This window comes from Strongylocentrotus purpuratus, unplaced genomic scaffold, assembly GCF_000002235.5.
Source record: "Strongylocentrotus purpuratus isolate Spur 01 unplaced genomic scaffold, Spur_5.0 spur5_scaffold_5, whole genome shotgun sequence".
NCBI classification, from domain to species: Eukaryota; Metazoa; Echinodermata; class Echinoidea; order Camarodonta; family Strongylocentrotidae; genus Strongylocentrotus; species Strongylocentrotus purpuratus.
This window is the reverse complement of record NW_022145611.1, coordinates 25,154,752-25,176,213: the sequence shown is the minus strand read 5'-3', so window position 1 is coordinate 25,176,213 and position 21,462 is coordinate 25,154,752. Positions and strand designations below refer to the sequence as shown.

General features: G+C 35.6%; 3 protein-coding genes across 11 annotated transcripts in view; 1 reads left to right on the top strand and 2 right to left on the bottom strand.

The window, feature by feature from the left end:
- Positions 1-3,740: 3,740 nt before the first annotated feature.
- On the bottom strand, positions 3,741-7,850 carry LOC764243 (probable basic-leucine zipper transcription factor Q). 5 transcript variants are annotated; one of them, XR_004066561.1, is made up of 3 exons: positions 7,609-7,786; positions 6,082-7,297; positions 3,741-5,726 (listed from the first exon to the last, which is right to left on the bottom strand). XR_004066561.1 is itself a non-coding variant. In XM_011666585.2 (3 exons), the coding sequence occupies exons 2-3, from the start codon at positions 7,668-7,670 to the stop codon at positions 6,256-6,258; spliced, it is 1,104 nt and encodes a 367-aa protein (XP_011664887.2). In that variant the 5' UTR covers positions 7,793-7,850; the 3' UTR covers positions 3,741-6,255. The 5 variants fall into 5 exon arrangements, 3 of the variants coding, with proteins under 3 accessions (XP_011664887.2, XP_030854890.1, XP_030854888.1); XM_011666585.2 differs by adding an exon at positions 7,793-7,850 and having other exon boundaries at positions 3,741-7,297; positions 7,609-7,670; XM_030999030.1 differs by having other exon boundaries at positions 6,529-7,297.
- Positions 7,851-9,857: 2,007 nt separating this feature from the next.
- LOC754165 (phosphatidylinositol N-acetylglucosaminyltransferase subunit H) lies at positions 9,858-14,312 on the bottom strand. The gene is made up of 5 exons (XM_001177880.4): positions 13,941-14,312; positions 12,996-13,071; positions 12,195-12,322; positions 11,514-11,597; positions 9,858-11,290 (listed from the first exon to the last, which is right to left on the bottom strand). The coding sequence occupies exons 1-5, from the start codon at positions 14,115-14,117 to the stop codon at positions 11,165-11,167; spliced, it is 591 nt and encodes a 196-aa protein (XP_001177880.2). The 5' UTR covers positions 14,118-14,312; the 3' UTR covers positions 9,858-11,164.
- LOC577287 (interaptin) overlaps positions 14,310-21,462 on the top strand; it is a 25,664-nt gene continuing 18,511 nt past the window's right edge. For all 5 annotated transcript variants that reach the window (XM_030998471.1, XM_030998468.1, XM_030998469.1 and 2 more), the window contains exons 1-4: positions 14,310-14,440; positions 17,220-17,305; positions 20,694-20,858; positions 21,318-21,400. In XM_030998471.1, coding sequence (XP_030854331.1) covers positions 14,380-14,440; positions 17,220-17,305; positions 20,694-20,858; positions 21,318-21,400 — 395 coding nt within the window. In that variant the 5' untranslated portion in view covers positions 14,310-14,379. The remainder of the gene's footprint in view (positions 14,441-17,219; positions 17,306-20,693; positions 20,859-21,317; positions 21,401-21,462) is intronic.

The following is a 21,462-nucleotide window of genomic DNA, read 5'->3' as shown; positions in this document are numbered from 1 at the left end:
AGCGAGTCCCCCACAGGATGCGTTTGGAGCAGGACAAGTGGAAATTGGAGTTCATGATGAAGAAGACAGAGAAATTCCCCAAAAGGAGAACGACCAAACGGAAGTCCGGGGGCAACGCCCCTGGCAGTGGTTACCTTTTTCGCAGAAAACTTAAGAATATATTAACGTAAAAGGACATGTTTTCCTTGCATTAATTTAAATGCTAAATTTGAGAAATATGTGTCACTCCATCTTGCCTAAATGGACTCTATAATAATCATTGTTATGAGAGGAAAATGCTGCTTATATAGCGAGGTCAATGCTAGATGTACAATACATGATAATCTCGAAATCGGCGGAGGAATTTTATCCCTGGGTCTTTTGTGAAGGGCATGCAGAGGGTGAGAAAGAAAGAAAGTGGAAGAGAGTGAGTGAGTGAGAGAGAGAGAGAGAGAGAGAGAGAGAGAGAGAATGAACTTTCAAGAAGAAAGAGTGATTAACACAACCTTTTAAAAATGCATTTATTGACGAACTAATGAACAACGTCAAGAAGTCTATGTTTGACATCACAGTAAATTTACGAGGATCTAAAATAAAAGACAAAGCTCATCTTTTTTTTAAAGGTGCCTTTTGGTAATTATCTGAAGGGGAACTTTTTAAAACTTGAGCCAGTGTAAGTCATCATCCGTGTTCTAGAAGAACAACTTCAGTTACAACAGTCAAACAACAAATTAAATGAAATTTAATTTCCCCAAACAAAACAATTCATTCATAAGTGATCTCATTTTGATGACCGTCCGTTTGTCCATCAATTCAAATTATTGTACAACCCAAGAAAGGGAAGAAAATAAATGAGGGGAAAGATAATCGGAGGAGGGGGTAGCTGGAAAATGTGAGAAATATTTACACAAATAGTTTATGAAGGTTCAGGTAACGAAACGTATGTAGATGGGGGTTAAGACTCCTGTTAAAGCAATAGTAAGAGAAGAGGAATAGATTGATATATGATAGCAAACTTCGATTCATTCTACTCAAGATCACAGCGCTCTCTGGAAGTAATTATTGTAATAAATCTTATTCAATTTCATATAGACTGCCCCCTGCGCACGCAGAGGCGGTCCTCCGGAAGGGGGGGGGGGGGAACACAGTTCCCCCTCTACTTTTTCAAGCACCCCTTCCAACTCTGATAATTGCCCCTTTCATTAAGACACATATCCTTTTTACAAGTTCCAATTTTCCTTTGCAATAAGTGTCCATTTTAATCTCTAGTAAATGCCCTATTCAAATCTGAGAACTACCCAATTTTTCAACTCGGATAAGCACACCTCATATTTTCAAATGTACCCCTTTTCCGAAAGATAAATGCTCTTATTAAAGAAAAAAACTCCCTCGTCAGGTATGAGAAGTTACTCATTTCAACAATGATACATGCCCCTTTTCCTTTTTAATAAGGGACATATCCCCCTTTAATAAATGCCCCTATCAATATGACAGGTGCCCGTTTCCCATAGTCCTTTTTGCATCCTAGCTAGTGCCTATTTTAAAAGGTGTAAGAAGTACCCCTTTGTACATACTCCTTTTTTTAATAAGCGTCCCATTTCCCCAAAGCTCACTCACATTTAAATGTTATTTATCAAAGGTCTTTTTAGTCTTCTGTTGTGAGAATGTGCTTATACCCCATTCACATTCAGGTTTCCCTTTGTAGGTGACCTTTGTTGTTGGTGTCCCCCCCCCCCCTACTTTGGAAGTTTCTCCGCCACCCCTGCCCCTCCGAGTACAACACACAAAAACATGTGTAGTGTATGCCTCTTTCATCAATACCTCATTTACTCAACAAATGGCTAAATCCTTGATCGTGTTTGCTTTGTCAGTGTAGTTCATTACAATCTTGCAGTGATTTCCAGCCAAGTTTTCGCCTATACAAAAGTTATTTGGAGCCAGGATGGCTCTTAACAGAAGATATGTTGGCTTCATAAATGAAGTACAGTACATATTTCATGTAAAAGGTTGCCAAACATTTCTGTCAGTATGGTACATTAACAAACATATGGCACGGCCAGAATTCAACCTGCTGGAAATCCTTGCAGCCCCCCCCCCCCCCCCCCCCCTCTCTACTGAGCAACTCTAGAATCTCTCGCACCTCAACAACGAACACCAGATGGGAAGGCCAAAATCAATACATGTATGGCCACACTAGCTGTTTAAATAAGAGCATGTGATCACATATTTGCATTATTCCATATTACTCTTAAAACAAAAAATTTAAGTGCTCTTCATAGGAAATAGCGGTTATTATTTTTCTTTTCAAATCAATCTTGTACCCTTTGCCTGGAATAGAATATCAACTTTGAAAATGTCCAAGACTGTAGATTTGCTTTGATTTATATTGGCCTTCCCAGATCCCAATGCCATTGCACTCACACACATGTCTATTCCTCAGCAAAAAGGTAGATATTAAGCATAGTTTGTAGCATTGGAAGTGAGGTTTCAGCAGTCCACATTAACAAAATATGCTCAAGTCTTCCTGCCCCTTTCCCATTTTTTACGCCCAAAATTGTGCACAGCCAATTTTTTAAATTATTATTTGTCCAATGCAGCATAGAGTCTACCTGGAACCACAACCATGAATGTCAAATGTGACACATTTCCACATTATTTGAATGTTTAAATGTACTGATGTACAATTCGTCCCTATTTTCACGAAGTGACGGTAGTGAGGAAAATCGTAACGCAAAGTGAATGCAATTTGTATTCACTACCGTCACTTCGTGAAAACAGCGACGAATTGTACATTGTTTTTGCTGCTTCTCTCCCAATGCCATAAACTATACTTTTCCTCGTGCACTCATGATGAATTGAAATAGGTTTTTGCCCTGATTCAAGATGTTTTCAGGAACTTCTAAATTCTGTGAAAGATGAAAAAGATTACATTGTTATTAAATCAACAAACAACTCATTGTGAAAATATTTCATGTACAGTATAGAACAATTTTATTTACACATTTCACCACAAAAATGATACTTTCAGGCATTCTTTAAGCAAACTAAAAAATTCACATATAACAAAAAGGTAACGCACAGCCTAGGTAAGGTACTACGGGGTTAAAGAGAATATATCCGGTTTGGATTTTTTTCCTCAAATAAATTATGCGTGAGCTCAGGAAATGTTGGTATTTTCATGAAATCAGAGGTCAAAGTACTGATTTTTTTTTTGGCCTGGTAACCAATATTTCACTTCAAAACATCCAAGGATAAGGGCATTTCCAACAAATTCACAGTTGAGTGTCAAAAGATTAAAAATAATGTCAAATCTTTGCAAAAATTCTGTGACAATATGTTTGATCAGGGTATACCAGTACCTGTTTTCTTGTCACTTTGAAAGAATTTAGAATACAAGACTCTTTCAGTTACCTGGACCAACGCTGTGCATTCCCTTCAGCAACAATTTGTAACAAATGTGTAATTTTCATGTACATATTACTAGCTTAGCCAAAAAATGAATAACAAAAGTTACAAAATCAATCTACAGCTACTGAGGGTAGAATATATTGTAGTATTCTTTAGCAAAGTAATCCTGAAAATGTACAGAAAATAAAACAAGTTGGAGGTAATTAAAGATGGAATCAAGGACAAATCAGTATTAATTGTACAATGATAATCTCTTTTTTTTTTTATCCCTAAATAAACTGACATGTTTCAAATCAGAGTAGAGGCAAACACACTCAACATGAACTAGTGTAACATGCATTACTTTCTTTTTCGTTACTTTCTTCTTTTACTCACCTCTATACTTACGGTCTTTTCTAGCATGTGTACTTGACCTCAGGAGGGTGCAACAAGGTGCAAGCACTCATTATTTCTTTTTTTTTTTTTTTTTTTTTTTACCAAAATCTATTTTGTTTGTTGTTAAATCAAGAGAACCCAGGTTCCCGGCAACAGCAGGAAGGAGGAAAAAATGCAGAAGGAAATTGTGTGAATACATTGCAACTCTTAGAAATATTAAACAATTGAAGCTTTTCAAAACATCAACACATGCCATCTTTTTAATCCTTTATGCCAAAACATTTTCAACCTTTTTTTTTTGTCATCAATTTCAAAAGAATTGTTTTATTATAAATGTACAATGTTACATTTTTTTTCTTCAAAGACTAAATTTTGAGTCTGTGAATAACACCATAAATTGCTATAAACAACACTTTTCTTTCCTTTGTTTTAAAAATTAATAAATGAAGGCAATCAAATTTAGTGTTGATATCTACAAGCATCAATTGTTACAAAACATATATTACAAATATTACCATAACACTTCTTGCTCAAGTTTCCCTTTTAGAAAGACTTTTTACCTTATGAACAAGACTCTTGAAATTCCAATTAGATTTAGAAATACACCTGTACATGAACTGTTATGCAAATTGTTATAAATCAAATTTGTATACAGGTGCACCCATCCAAACAACTTGCTCAACCTTGAGGATTAAAAAAATAATCTCCATGAAAAAGAAAAAAAACTACAAATAGTACTATTTTGAATTTCTATAATAACAATAACTTTCAACATCATTATCCATTTATTTGAACTACATCTCACAGCTTGAAGTTATTTGCCATATATGGCAACACAAGATATATTGACTTAGGGTATTCTTCTCCTAAAAACACTAACACAAACACCAGGGGGAAATCGGTAGTAAATACCTTACCAGAAAGTCTGTATATTGAAGGAGCAGATGATCCAGGATTACTGCATCTAGAAAGGACAAAGCAGTCAAGGTTTTCTGAGAGTACCTTATCTTCTAGAATAGGCAAAAAACAAATGAAAATCTAAAATGAGGCAGATGCATCAAAGACAACAGTCTTTCTTTCTTATTATTCTTCTTTGATATTTTTCATTTTGTTCTAAAGCATAAAGGTAAAACAAAAAACATGTGTATGTGAAGTTTGATTCTTCACTTTTCAATATGAAAATGCAACTGATATCAATTTTTTTTTGTAAATTTACTCTTTGAATGCCTATCTGAGACTTCTGCAAATACCATTAGATGATTTTCACTTGCTTTGAGATGAACATTAGAAAATGAAAGAAATTGAAACTTTGAAATTTGTTCCAATTGAATCATGAATGAGTGTTAAGACTTGTGGTATCACATGTGGATCCCAGTCAAATCACTTTCTGTGTGTACTAAGCAACCAATTAAATCGGTGGCTAGGTAAAAAAAGTTGACACATGTATCATTTGCTCTTGTAAAGAGCGATACAATACAACTTGGTGTTTTCATTTCACATTGCACACACACTAGGTTTAATCCGATAGGTTTAATCCTAGAGATGCACATGAAAATGAGAAGTTGACATATGTATCATTTGCTCTTGTAAAGAGCGATACAATACAACTTGGTGTTTTCATTTCACATTGCACATACACTAGGTTTAATCCGATAGGTTTAATCCTAGAGATGCACATGAAAATGAGAAGTGTCGAACATGTATTATTTGCTCCTGAAATAAAGAGCAATACAATTCAACAGAATGCAGTCACTATTTGTGCAAGGTCTTGTGACATGCGTAAATAATGAATTACAAGACTTAACCGACCATTTAGTTCATTACACATGAACTTAGCGAGTCTCTGTGGCATGTCTTGGAATAGCTGACCAAGGGAGACCTATTGTTGGCATTAGCTCAGGTCTTCCGTAGGCTGGTCAACAGTGTATGTGTGCTTGCAATGGTGGGTTCCACGAGCACAGGATCTGCAGAGGATAAAAGCAGAAAGAACAACTGAAAGCAAGATTAGTGAGTGTTCTACAACAATATTTGATACAAGATTATTCAAGCTAGGGAAGCCATATGCAAAATATAATAAATTACAAGTTGCAACTGACTTCTCTTTACAAAATTTAAAGTGGAAAATTAACAAATGTATAACATACGACACTCTGATACAAATCAACATGATTAATCAGATTTTAACTTATTGAATTAAATGAAGTTCTGTCTTTTTCGGTCTTTCAGAGTCAATGTTTTCAGGTCACAGTTTTGAGTCAGGAATCATTTTTAACAAACAGAAAAATAGTTTATATAAATATAATCTAAGAGACAACCGACCATATTCTAGTTTGTTCAACCAAATGACACTTTGCTCCTTTCCGCATAACACGATTCTCTGCAAGTGCAACGTCGCATCTCCCAAGCTCATCTGACTGCTCACTGCTTCCATGGCAAAAGTGACGCTAACTGTTTATTTTCTCCTCTGATAAAATGCTAGATTTTTGGCATTGCTCATGATCTGCTTCCAGCCAATTTTGCTTTAGCACTGCACTTTGAGCAAAACTCAAGTGACACATTATCGCCTGAAACGTGAAGACAAACTCCTCCTAATCCTACTTCTGAAGCATAGTTGGGTAGATTTTCATCAATTGATTCACCTTCAACACTTGCTACGCTTTCAGACTTGGCGAATTTACGAGAGCGAAGCCCTTCATTCTGCTCAATGCAATAATCATGATCAAACTGTTGTTTTCTTTTCTGGCTTACAAGAGGAATGTCACTTACCGCTCTGCTTGGCTGTAACGGCATGGAGGTGTGAAACTCGAGTCCTGTTGCTTTGATATTTTTGAGAAGACCAGACAGTGTGCTTTGGTTTGCAAGAACACTTTTCACGTACTGCAACTCTCTGGCGAGCACATTGACTTTCTTACGCAGGCGGACATTCTGCTTTTTGAGGGCATCGTTTTCGGTATCTAGGAGTCCAACCTTCTCCTCCAGATCTCCCATGAGCTGCTTCTTCCTCTCGCGGTTTAACTTCGCCATAACTGCATTTCTGTTTGGCCCTCGGACGCTTTTGCGAGCTCCTGACTCATCAATGACTGTGTAGCTTGTTGAAGGTGTTGCAATCTGGCCGGGCACATTCCGAGTCTTGGTGTATTTTCGCGTAGTCAACGATGGCAATGGCGATTTGACTTGACTGTGGACAGTTGAATCCTGGTCATGTGAACTATCTGAGAATCTTCCAGAGTCATTCGAAGACTGTCGTCTCTGCCTCTGCTGGGTCTGACGTTTCGACTTTCGACTGGTTTGAGCACCGAGGTACCTCAGCAACTGATCTGCATCTTCAGCCTCTTCCTCTTCAGAAACATCACATTCGTAAACAGAGCCATTCTCTGAATTACTTTCTAATTCTAGTGAATGAGTAGAAACTTGGTCGCTCAACATAACTGATTGATTCTCTACGATTGCAACGTCGTCAGGCTGCATGAACAAAGCAGCACGATCAGCTAACGATTCGATGTCAACCATTTCTTCTGGTTCCACGCCTGTCAATAGACCAGTTCACGGTTAGCACATTACTGCAATGACCCCGAATATCCACAGATCTTCAAAACATGAAGAGGTCCCACTTTGTACATTGTGAAATAACCACTCCTACAGCGATGGAGGTGCTACATATATAGCCTTTGTTTCCCCTTTTCAAAGAATATTTCCACCTGTGTATCATGGAGTGCACTGAATGTGCATGAATAAATAATGATTACATGACCACGTATCCAGTATTTCGTCTCCGTGTATTTCAAAATTTGTTCTGCAATGACCTTTATCTGCTCATGCTCAGACTGCAACCGTGAACTGGCTTATTCAGGAAATAGCTCCTGAAATTCGCTCCCGTCGTACGGCGGAGATAAAGCACTCTCGACCATCTGGAAAGTAGAATTAGGAAAATACATTTTTAAACTATTCACAGGATTGACAAGGAATAAAATTCAATGAAGCAAACAAGTAATGTTTCGATAAATCGTGCAGATATACTCAAAATTACTACCTTGATAATTCAAGAAGATGTGTGATTGCGAAGCAGCGTATGGATAATGTACATAGGCAGGCGTTAGCCTATACTGTGCATGCATATAAGGCATTGCATTGTGATGTCACAAATCGTTCGTGAAACGTTGTTAATCACGTGCCCGACCGGATGCGTTATTTTTTTATGCGGCACAGATTGGGGGCATGGCGCGTGTTAAACCTATGGGAAGCACGTTCTTTCCCTTCTGAATAGTGTCTGCACGTACGTGAGACTAGTCATGTTAGCTAGCGCATTAGCGCTGCGAAGAAGTTTGTATATCCATCACGAACTATGTGTTTAGATAACATTCCTGTTCGTTTAAGTTAGTTCAGTTTTATTGACTAATTATTGTGATGTTCTCCTTATTGACGTTCTGCCTCCTCTTCAGATTTCCAATTTGATTTTAATTGTTGATGTAATGATTTTCCATACGGTAGTGGATTAAATGTAAAAACAGACCTCTACTACTTATACTGTCTCGTACGCACACGACCAGTATTAGTCTGTAAATCAAGACCCCTTTTAAAAAAAAGCCCTAATCTGTGCCGCATAAAAAAATAACGCCGACCGGATGCGCGTTTCCGTTTTACACCCTGCCCTAGGCTTTTCTCCAATAAAATTTTACAAACCGACTGGTATTCGGAGTCTAGTCGTCCACATCTTGCCTCGGCGCTCTGCACACCACCAGAACTCTGAAAACGTCACGTAGCGCTAGCTAACTCTCTATACTAACTAGTTGATCTTCCTAGTCGTATCATTTATTTTTATCCATTAATACGCAATACTCTAAGAGCGTGAGGATGCTTGATCAGCTCGCAAAATTTAGCCCAGCGATAACAAAACAATAATATATCGGGAAAACCGTCTTGAACAAGAAGACCCTCGCATCCCCAATTGAAATTGTACATAAGCTTTGGCTTCGCTATTCTTGACGTCGATATAAACAAACTTAGACTTCGGATACAGCATGTTTCGTGTAATTTCTTGCCGAAAAGCCTAGGGCAGGGTGTAAAACGGAAACGCGCCGACCGGATAGTGCGTTTAGTCTCAGTTTATGCATGTATTCTTTTCTAGATCAATTCCGAATGATTTAATATCTCTAAAATCAATCAACTTATATTGTATTTTTATGTATTTTTGTGAAATAATTATCTACTCACATAATTACAACCATAAGAATACTTTAAATGAATCAATATTTCCTAATAGTTAGATGAGCCGATGGTAATGAAGTCTCCTTCTAAAAATTATGTTGATCAACGCTTTCACAAAAACTAACATTCCACGGACGTCGAGGAAACGATTTTCCCCAAGACAAAAAGTGGGTGTAGTGACGTCACAATCACAAAGCGGGAGATCGAGAGGGTTCATCAAACTTTTCCTCAATAATATTGCATACAAAAAAAGTCTAATAAAAAAGAGGAGGCTAGATTTCGGTATACATGAGTATTAAAAAGGATAGGATGAATGAGATTTGAAACGAACAGAAAATTGGTGCGCTCTTAGTGGCATAAATGCATAAAAACTTATATACTAAAGGTATGTTTTTAATTAAATACATCTAGGGATTTCACTTTTGGTTATACTATGATTCTTCAGATTTTAAAATGTATAAAAGTCATACAACATACAGCTGCACTACAACTGCAATGGGGTGTGATTTTGTACCCCCCCCCCCTGATCCAATTTCCCCATACTTATTAAAATTTGCTGATTTTTTTAAAGGGGGCTCAACTTTTTTAAATTTGCTGAAGTGGCTGCAGGAAAAATGAATTTGAAATAGAGGGAAAAAATTACTGCAAATATTATGGGCAATTTATTTTACATTTTCCCCAATAGATATGCATGTAGCTGTGAAAATAATAGAAAATATTAATATGAATATAATGAATTGTAACCATGTCATGCACTTTGACCAATCACCAAGAGGATCCATACTGACCAGTATTGACTTCAAACTATTAATGTACCTTATTCCTTTTAGCTCAGCTCCATCATAAGGATAACAATTAGAATCAAAGACAAATGCACAAAAAGAAGCAAATTTTATATATAAAAAAAATGTTTATTAGATTAGCAAACTAGAAAAATAGGCAAGATTGATTTTAAAAATGTATTTAAAATAAAATATATAAAAAAATGATTTAGAATAATACACGTAAAACAAACTGTTTTCATGTGCAGTAAGTCATCATTCATATAGTTCAATGCACTACTTTACCACAATACTCACTCATAATTACATATCATTCATTTTTATTTTGTTTAATCATGAAAATATAGGGACATATCATTAAAAAATATTAAAAACACTTCCAATAATTCTTTACTACTGAACTGAAATTACTGAATTGACAAAGGACGATTCCCCTTTTATTATTAGCGATTAAAACTGTTTTTTATTATTATTATGTTTCTTATTCTTTATCTTAGTTTTCCCAAACATCTGAATATTTTTCTTTAATTTTTTGTTCTGCTCAGGTTTATTTTCACTTTAAAGGAAAATATCCACCCCAAGAGATGCTCAAGGCGCCTAACAAGGTAAATATATTAAACTTAAGAAAGTAAATGAGAAGTTACAGAGAACGAAAATAATTTAACATAATTAAATATAATTAAACAACGTTAATTGCATCAGATTGTGAAATACACTACGTCTTAACTAAGGAATTCAGACATTAGATAGGTTTTCAAGTTTTTTTGAACACCTTATACATGTAAATAACTAACATATGTATCCAGTTCAGTTCTGTAACACATTACTCTAACCATGTGGTTGTTATTGTTGTTTCTGATCACTATTGATAACATTTATTTTTCAATACAAATACGTAAATAGCCTAAAACTTTGATAAAACCTTGTAAATATGTCTGAAAGAAGGAAAGTGTGGACCAATGTCTTACCAAGGGGTACTACATCAGCTTGGTTATTATCAAAGATCTTTAAACTCCAGGAACAGAATTCTGTTTCTCTCTTTCTCTCTCTCCATCTCCTTATTCTGTACACATGTCTAAGATCAAGAATGAGATCAAATTTGTTAAAATCATACTAAAAATGCAAGTATTGCTTCATGTAAAATGCTTTTATAAATAAAACTTCTCTCAATTGAGGCAGAAGAACTCTACAAGCGTTAAGAGATGTTTATCTAATGCTATGTGCCTTTCTGAACATAACTTCGGGTCTTCACATTTTCATTCAATGCTACTATACATCATAATAACTCAACATTAAAAAAAAGGAAATAATTCAAGCCAATCTAAAGACTCATTCAGAGTCACATACCCTTACATAAATACAATATACATGCAAAAGCAATTCAAATGATGATTTGTCGAAAGTTAAATCTGCTGTCATCTTCTAGGGACATTATTATCTCCTCCTGCTTGAAATGATTCCAACTGATGTTTTTCAAAGTCCCACATTTTGTGAACAGAGGCATGGATTTCCTGCAGTTTCTCCAGTCTTGGCATAGAATGCTGTAAAGTGAATGAAAAACACACAGAAAAACATCTCATCAGCAAAACATAAAATCATCCATTTTTTATAAAGGTACACCCAATAATTCTTGTTGTCACCAATATATTACAAATACCAGTATGTTACATTCAGGCACCATTTCAAATCCATTCTGGGATAGTTTGGTGACCAAGGTGCTGGGTACTAAAATTGTATTGGGCACTGGACTTGTCTACTACTTACCATGAATACAGGCACTAATGAATTGGTCCACTCTCCATCAGTTTTGTGCTTCAAAAGGACGGCTAAATAGTACACTATCTTGTGCTAGGAAAAATGGGAGATGATAGAGAGAGAGAGAGAGACATTACCGTGACACATTCTGGATAAAATTACAGGGTTTTTCACATTCAGATAAAGTTAACACTATAACCATTTTACATGCACATAATTATGCAGTCATCCATTTCCAACACATATGATAAAACGATCTCGAGCCATATTCACGTGCATTGAAGGGGAGGGTAATTTTCTATACTCTCGTAAAGTGGTGCAATTTTCGGGGTGACGGTACTATAAGATCTGGGCCCTGTTTTATAAACAATTGCAATTGTGCTATGGGGCCCTGATATCTTGTGTTTTCATACCTTACCTTGTGTGCCACTTGCTTGCAACAATTGAGGAAAATGGATATGCAGTCAAGAGATGTCAGCCCCCCCCCCCTTGACAAAATTGAGCCCAATATCACCTACACTTTCAGGAATGTTCACATCTTTTTATATTTGCAAATTGGGGAAAATCCTTGGAAACCAATTTTCTGATTTTCTTGCCCAATTAAGGCCTAATTTTCTGATGAATCAAGGAAGATTCTCTAGTCAGGACTTCAAGAAGACTCAGGGATATTAAAAACAAACCTTTACTAACCATTGTTACAGCTTCATGGATAACAATGTCTTGGACAGCTCTGAAAGGAATGAATTTGACAACTCTTCGTCCTGTGACATACTCCGAAGATATCTGCACTCCAAGGGATGAAATGAGCAAGAGTGTTTCTAGAAGTCAGAGGAAAAAATAGGGAAAATTAAAGACTTTAATATGTGGGGATTATGGAGATGAAAACAAATGGGTATTAATAAAAGCGTACTATGCTTTGTTTTCATATATTTTGGAGAGAATCGATTAAAAAAAAACAGAATGAGAAAAGCCAACTCATTGAAATTGATGGTCAAGGCAAAAGTTGGGTAAAACTTGTCTGACAACACTGAATCTTAAAAATTAATAATGAGCATAGAATAAGAATATAAAATCCTCAAAACTAGTTCTGCGATTCAAGTTTGAGCATTGATATCTCTCGAGTTTATATGTTATCATACATGTGCTTGAATATGGTATTATTAAAAAGTATGCTTATTTCCCTTTACAATGACGACCCATTTGTAATGATTATGTATCAAATTCAAAATTGTTCTGTAATTCACTTCAAGTTTGGGCATTGTCTCTCAAAAGTGAAATGTTGCAAAATGCATTGTTATTGTTAAAAGTGAATTCTTCAATTGTTTGGATGATGGATTGTGTTTAATGACAATAACAGTGCATTTTGCAACATGTCACTTTTGAGAGACATGCATCAATGCCCAAACTTGAATTTAATTACAGAACTATTTTGAATTTGTAATCGCATTTATCATAAAATTTACATTTAGTCATTAGCTACACTTCCGTTACCTTTTGATACTGATGAACGAGTGTAGATAAACAGTAGGACAATCATTATGATGGCAAGAAGAACTGGATTCCATGACTGTAGATAAAGTTTGAAGACAAGCAATTATTGACAATAATACAACAAGGAAACCAACAATTATATAATTGATTAATATATTGGACTTGTCATAGTATATTTTACTTAATTACCGTAATCTGTCAAGAGAATCATCAATTTTGCAAATACATGTAGCTCCCCTTTTATGTAATAAAGTAATAAATTTTAAAGGAAACTGGATACCCGGCCTACATGTTGACTTACCATAATCAGCAATAGCATTTATTATAGATCGATAATGATACAATACGGGTCAATAATACATGTAGAAATCAAGATAGATAACCTTATTTAGAGTATGTACGACAAGTGCTAAATAGGAGTGGTGAGAGCTAGGGATGGGGATCAATTAAGTTGTTTGTCTGGAAACTTACATAGAGCCGTCTCTTAAATTTGCTGCTGGATTTCAGGAAAATGATATGCATCAAATAGCATTAACTATTGTGCTTATAAAAAATTGCATGTAAAATTGTTCTATTCACCATTTAAAAACGGGTTGTCCAGACAAATAACCTATCCGTACAACTGTGAGTATACATCTTCCACAAGTTCCAGTCCAAAAGTTTTCTACAACTTTACAATTAAGTATTGAAAATTTATGAATACATGGAGTTAAGGAGTTTCAACTGAGTTAAGGTGACACATTTACATGACAACGTTTTCCTCTGGTAGCTTTTTTTGCATTTATTGAATATTGCATTCCAAGTCCAACCACTAACATTTTATCTCACTTTCAAAATGTTAAAATTCTATCAGCTTTACATTGTCAATGATTTGATTTGGACCCTAATCAAAGGTTTATTTACATTAAATGGTTACGTTATACTGACCTATATAAATGTACTCACCCATATTATGTGTCCTGCAACTGAAATTAAGAGGAGAAGACAAAAAAGTAGAACGTTTTGTTGCAACTGCTTAGCTGTCACAGAGATCTCGCAGATAAGCTTGTGACGCTTGTCATCATTCATGCCTTGTTTCAAGTTCAAAGGCCAGCCGTTTGTATCCATCAAGTCCATTGACATTGTGTTATAAGTCCATCACTAGAAAATCAGATCAAATAGTCGAAATAATAAGTATTCATGACTCAGTTGCTATTGCAGATCATTTGCACAAGTCCAAAAGCTAGCTGTGTTGGTGCTTGTAACACAAAGGTAAATGTATGGGACCACACGAACTGCTTCCGGTGTGCTGCCCTCTTCAGTTGTTTATACCGCAGCTGGGCAACGGGAAACTCCGCTGAACGAAGAGTAAATGTGGGACTAAATCGGGAGAAATCTGGCCAAAATGTCTGCCAACACGGAAATGCCAGGGGTGAAAGCTGCTCTGCATCGTCTTCAAGAGTTAGGTAATAATCTGATTTGGATGACATACGAATATTATACCTAAATCTTGAAATATAGGTTGTTATTATTTGTTTAGATCTCCCTTGCGTGTTCAGGATCGAGTGACACCGGGGATTCATGTTCAAGGACCCCGGAACTCCGGGGTAGCATACATGTATAAGGTGCGGTTCGAGCTCCTCGCTGTTGTTGATGTTGATTGGTATATGGCGGTGTGACCACACACATAGCTGCATGATTACTATCCTGGCTGTGTATAAAAACTGTTTTATTGATTCTCAACATTTCAAACACCCAGAGACGCCAAGTTCAAAGATCCGCAATGCGTGACATTTTCATTATTCGGCATGCGCGCGTGTGAGGGTATACTCTAGATCTAGATTCTAAGACACGTATCCCGGCCCCCCCACTTACTTAGTCAGAGGTCGGAATGACCGCATGCGTGTTGCCAAAATGTCCGGTAAAGGGGTACTTTTCGTGCAACAAAGTCCGGCCCGAGAATTGTAAAAAAAAAAAAAGGGGTGTAGAATAGATCTATTTGACTTTTCACCCGGAGATTTCTTTAAAAAGGGGTGTTTTTCTTTTTTTCTCTCATCTCTTTGGACTCCTGAGAAATTATTTTGAATTTAGGGGGGTACATCGAGCATTTTTCCTGATTTAGGGGGGTCTCCAAGGCAGGAAAAGCCCGCGAAAAGCCCGCGAAAGGGGTGTTCGGAAATGTTAGCAGTCCTCAGATAGGGGGTGCTTTCAAAAAGAGGGTACGCATATCTAAATAACACTGAGTGGGGGGGGGGGGGCCGGGACACGTATACTATAAGGTATAGCGGTTTTTTAAAAATCTAACGCGCATGCGCGTCGTGCGTTAGAGCGTTTTCAGACCCTCGAAATGCCTGATGTCACGCCTGTCATGACACTTGGTAGCTCGATCTGAACACCTGATTTCACTCAAATCGGTACGTTAGTGACAATTGATGACACCTAAATCTAAATAGCACTGCAGTAACTAAAATAACAATTTTTTTAACTTACCGATTGCGATGTTAGAAAGAATAAAATAAAAAATCAAATTGTGAGTCTACTGTCAAACTTGCCAATCAGCCGCATCAGCATGTTTGTGTGCATTTATGTGTTGTAAGTGTATTGACTATTCATGTATCCAAATGCTGCCTATTAACAGGTAGTGCAGTGCTAGGGGTTAATATATTAGCATTGAGCTCTCTATGCTTTGCTAGAGTGGTTATACACATCGATCATTCTACGCCTGTGAACAAGAGTTGGTAATTGGAGTTTGGTCAAGCGCTCCAAATTTCTAAGGCCAGGAATAATCTTTGTTGCACATCTTTGTACGCTTTCCAACATCCTCCCCCCCCCCCACTCTGTGAACGGAAAAAGAAAAGACAAAAGAAAAAGGTCTACCCGTATTGACTTTAAACACAGGACTTTTGCTGAAAGGGGGGGGGTGCTGAAAAAGGTTGACCCGTATTGACTTTAAACACTGGACTTTTGCTGAAATTGGGGGGGGGGGGGGGAGAGGGAGTCGCTGGGAACAAGCATATATGCGTACAGGAATAACACTAAGTGGGGGGGGGGGGGGGGAGGCGGGCATCCTGTGTGCGGCCTGTCCGTATTCTAAAATGGGCTCCACGAGGCCTTTAAAAAAAATGGCATAGTGTCAGTATTGTGTGCATTGTGTGCAATTGCTGACTCTCAGCATGTAGTACAGCGCTAGAGGTCAATATGCATTGACTCTATGCTTTGCTGGAGTGGGTGTGACCATAGTTTGCGCATGACCCAAGTTCGCTATCTCAAAAAATTGATATATTTTGAAAATCTGATATCACCAATGAAAAGAGGATCTTGACAAGAGGAAAATAACCGAAAGACAGAATTTTTACTGGATGTGAAATTATGAAAATATTGACAAAGATCAGCAATTTTTTTAGTCATATGTGTCCGTTCCGAAAAATTACTAACTTACCGATAAGGGTCTTGAAATCTTCATTTTGAGAGCAGTAATCCTCCAAAATTGTAAGTAAAAAGTTATCTTCTTATATTACATGTACATGTGAAGTCTTCAGCAATCTCTTTGGCATAGGGTTGTGATAAACTTGTTTTATCAGATTTTTTTCTTTTAACGGAAATGTCTTTTCACTTTGGTTATTCTCTCAAAGTTGTTTACAGTAACACCAGTGATGACGTGGCGTATCTCGGTATTATGGCACCATGAGGGGTGTTTCACAAAGTTTCTCAGTTGAACCTAACTCTAAAGTTGGACTTAAAAATTATGGAGAGCCATTTGTAGCCTTGAAACGATATATATTTCAAATAAAAAATTCAAGTATTTTAGACTTTTCATAAATTCTACATCAAGAACATTAAATCTCCTTGAAAATAGAAAATATCAATGATTTGAACCAACATTTTATGCCTTTCAGAATAACTTTCACAAAAATATTTTCAAAGATGCTAACCATAATTGTTACATCCAACTTAGAGATAAGTTCAACTTACGATCTTTGTGGAACACTGCCCAGGTTCAACAATGAAATTGCAGTATATTTTTTGTGGCCCTTGTCAGGGGCATGCATGTGCCCCCTCTGCCATCTTCATATATACACACATGTAATTATGCAACTGCATAAGACACTCATAATGGGCCTTATAAACTTCCAAAGTTTATATAGTCATGACCCCTAACCCCCTTTTTATTGCATTTATTCAATGGTTCCTAAATTATTTCAATATATCATATCATGTTCCACTTTCTATTTCTTACTGTGATAGCTGAACGGATGAAGAGTGATGAGTTTGGATTCAGGGATAATGACATTGCTATGATTGATGGAGTAGCAGGAGCAGTCAAAGAATTGGTAAGAAAGTTAGATCAATATCAAAGTAAAACCTATTTGTCATTTTTTTGGAGACTCAATGTTCAGTGATATGATTGTTTTGAGATCTTTCCTTTTGATAATTTTTGTATATATCATTAGCAGTCAGTTTTTGTTAATGAATTTAGCAGTGGAATTCCTTCTTTTGTATTTCTTCTTTTACATTCCTTTCACATTTCTTTCAAATGAAAGGATACTGTAAACAAAGCATCATTGTGGTTGGTAACTTGTACAAATGTAACTCTTAAAGTGACGTTAATTTATAATTACAACAGTTTAGTTAATGTTATTACTTACATTTGTATTATTATTGTCATTATTATTAGTAGTAGCAGTTGTAGTAGTCATTTTAATTGTTGTTGTTGCTGTTATTGCTAGTACACTGTATTACAAATTTCTGCAAACATTAATTGCAGGCATCCATTAATATAAAGTACAGGCCTGATAAAATCCTGATTTAAATCTTTTTTTTTTTTTTTTTTTTTTTTTTTTTTACCTGATTTTTTTTCTTCTTCTCTCTTTTATCCTGATTTTACAGATTTCCCCGTTATTTTCTCTAATCTTCCCTATTTTGCCCTATTTTGCCCTATTTTTTTTCCAATTTACTTACTCGACAGGGGGGAATGTTGGTAGATGCCATTTTTCCCCCGCGAATCCTCTTCTCTTTTTTTTTTGGTTGACGGGAAAACAAAAAACATATTTTTTTTAGTGCTCACTATCACCCCAGAAAGTATGATGCCTTTAAAAAAGATCTGTCTTGTAATTCTTGGATAAGGAACTAGTTTAAATTATGACTACCTGTATAACCTTCTTTTTTTAAATTCACACACAACATCTAGTTCAGAGAAATAATAGAGGAATGTGAAAAGAAACAAAACAGGAAAAAGGGGACAAAAATGCTCTTTATTTCACAGCAAGTAAAAAGAGCTTAATTAGTTTGGGGGAAAATCAGACTAGTATAATGTTACAAGTAATGCCAATTTTGGGGGCATAGATCTTTTTTTTTTTTTATAGTAAGCCTATTTTTCTAACTGATAAGAGAGCCATCAAATTGATCTTTGTGTTTGTGTTTGATCTTAATTTATTTTTCGTTCTTTTTTTCTCATTATAATGATATGATTAGAATTTATCTACATGTATTTGTAGATGCAAATCATTTACATAAATGTAGACAAAAATTAAGTTAATTTGTTTAAATTTTGCTCTAATAAAGTGTATCTTTTAAGTCCTGCATGTTATAGAAACGTCACAATCAATTGAGCAAGGCAATTTCGATCCCATATTCGAATCTGACTAAGAGTATGAAGAAAAAAATTAGCAAAGATAGATATCAAAGTACCATTATAAATATATTGTTACTGCGATACCATTGGTAACTATAGAATGGATGAATACCGGAAGAATTTGATTGTAGGGGTAATCATAAAACGCAAGAGATGATGATGCAGATAAACCTATTTTAAAGCTTCTGTCAACTGTACTTCCTTTGTATGATATCTAATCTGAAAAGTCAAATACCGAAAGAAAATACATTACAATAGTAAAATAAAAGAAGTTTAAATCATTTATTTACCTTTTCCAAAAATCCTTGGTGTCACTAGTTGCAGATGTCTTCAAATGTGTACCAAAATGGATAGCAAATTGTAATAAGGTATTTATCCTACAGCACTAGTCTAATAAATATCATTATTAATATCACCCCCAAAGGAGATTTAAGAGGATCAATAAAGCAAATTTACATAATTCCCTTTGTGCCAGATCCGCTCCACCTAATTCCGTTATATTATTGCAATCAAGAGTACTGCAATGTCTCCCTTCTCTCTCTCTCTCTCTCTCTCTCTCTCTCTCTTTCTCTCTCTTTCTTTCTCTCTCTTTCTCTCTCTTTCTCTCTCTCTCTCTCTCTCTTTCTCTCTCACCTCTCTCCCTCACCTCCCCCTTTCTTTCTTTCTCTCTCTCTCTCTCTCTGTCACTCTCTTGCTCACCCCCATTTTAATTGACTTTGTAGCAATAAATCATAGCAATTATGCATGACAAAAGCACTGAAAAGACCTTGACACAAATTCATTTAATTTGGTTTTCAGTGCTTTCCAAATAGACTGGGGTCCCCACACTAAAAAATGCCATCAGAGGAGTAATTTCAAATGGTATACCAAATAAATTGTCTCTAGCTCTGTCATCATAATTAAGTTGCTAAGAGACAGCAAATTAAATAGTATAAAATGTTAAATGATCTATAGGTGTACATATGGTTTGCTTAGAATTGAATGCTGTCATACATGCATGCTGCAATTGTGTGATAGAACCAGCGTTGCATGGATAGGTGTTACATTTATATAAATTATGAGAATATAGTAACATGGAAGCTCAGAATTTTGATTACCGGTATTCTCAAGATTATGTTCTATGCTTAGAACATTTGGTGAGTCAATAATCCAGTTGTATTGATACAAAAAGTGTTTTCTCTTATTTGTACTGAAATGTTCATGTCAGTGTAACTCAGGTTTACAAGTGGAGGAACATTGTTATTTAGCTTTTCTCTCTTATTTAATTTTTTTTATTTAAATTTTATGTGTCAACATTGATTTTGCACTTAGTAATGTAAAAGTTAACTTAATGTAAAGATTTTTTATGATGATATTCATATTCTGTTGAAACTAGTTGTACATGGACATGTATAATTTCCACAGGTTTATCTTTAAAAAAAAAATTAAAAACCCATTATATTGGATAATTATGTTTACTTTCTATTTCACAACTGTAAACCATGTAAAATGTATTATAGTATTGAATGCTGAATTGTATATCTGATTTCTTGTCATAATTACTGTTCTGTTGGAAATGAAAAATGACACTGAAACTGAAACTGAAACTGAAACTGAAACTGAAATCAGATATACACCTGTAGAAGAAAATGTAATTGGCCTTATTAGATTCATTAGGAGATGATTCTGTATATTTTTCAATTTATGTGCAGAATTTAATAAACTAAAGAGGTCAAGCATGATAAATTGCCCTCGTACCATTAGTTTAAGATTTGGAACCATACATGTGGAGTATACTGAACATATACAGAAAAATTATAATTTCAGTGAGATATTTTCATAAATAATGAAACATCCTAAAACCCCATTGTGAAGTATATATGCAGTATGAATGACTGTAATAAATTATAAAAACAGATAGTATGACTATAAAACATAAGTGGGATATTTACATACATGTACATAATGGAACAATCTAATATAATATCTAATGAACAATTTCCTAAAGTGTACCATATATATTGAATATGATAAACAGAATATACCGGTATATTTATATTTGTATTGGAAACCATTCTAAATCATATGTAATAAATATATATTATCAGGATGCAGAGCGAGTGAAGCTTCACATGATGCTGGAGACGGAGACCATCAACTCTAGCATCTTGAGGCATCAGCTTCAGTTCTTCCCTGATCAGATCAAGAAAGAGATCATGGCTGCTGTGGAATCAGCTCGCCAGTCTAATGCAGAGGAGCTCAAAAGTTTGCAGGTGAATATTAGAAATTCACTTTTGTTATCCATAAAATAGGGGGATTTTTATTGGTACAAGCAACTTATATTTCCTTTTATCTATCTCCTATTTTATTTTCCATCTGCAGTTTTGACAAGTATGATTTGTGACAGTGATATAGTTGGGGTTGTTTATTTGTCCTTTTGGGGTCACAACTTTCATGTCAATTTTTCAATGAAGAATAAAAAATATTGTGGAGAGGAAAATTGAAGAATAAGAGAGAATGGGAAAAGGGGAGAAGGGTGAAAGGCAGAGAGGAAGATAAAAGTTATGAACATCAGCACATCAACCCACTGTGTACTGCAAGTATAATGGACGTATTATACTTGAAGATATGTGAGGCTACTTACAGGGTACGTAGGATATATGTCATAAAAAATGTGTCATTCTTTGAATAATCAGATGTCAATTATCCTGTTTCTTCTCACTCTCTCTCAGAATAAATTGCAATTGCTGAACGAGACTATCGAAGAACTGGAGGAATTGCACAAAAAATTGAGCAAGGAGAATGCAATACTCGCGTAAGTAGTTGTAACTGAGAGCAACGTGATATGTCTGTTATAAGCAAAGAGAATTTTTTATG

What these genes read in the sequence shown, in the direction of transcription:
- LOC764243 (XM_030999028.1), bottom strand. Translation starts at nt 7,697, where the DNA reads ATGTATTTTCCTAATTCTACTTTCCAGATGGTCGAGAGTGCTTTATCT. An exon ending in TTTCAGGAGCTATTTCCTGA is followed by an intron (nt 7,298 to 7,608) that starts ATAAGCCAGTTC and finishes GTGAACTGGTCT; the next exon opens with ATTGACAGGCGTGGAACCAG.
- LOC754165 (XM_001177880.4), bottom strand. Translation starts at nt 14,117, where the DNA reads ATGTCAATGGACTTGATGGATACAAACGGCTGGCCTTTGAACTTGAAA. An exon ending in TCGTTCATCAGTATCAAAAG is followed by an intron (nt 12,323 to 12,995) that starts GTAACGGAAGTG and finishes TCTGACTTCTAG; the next exon opens with AAACACTCTTGCTCATTTCA. An exon ending in TCCATGAAGCTGTAACAATG is followed by an intron (nt 11,598 to 12,194) that starts GTTAGTAAAGGT and finishes CATTTTTCCTAG; the next exon opens with CACAAGATAGTGTACTATTT.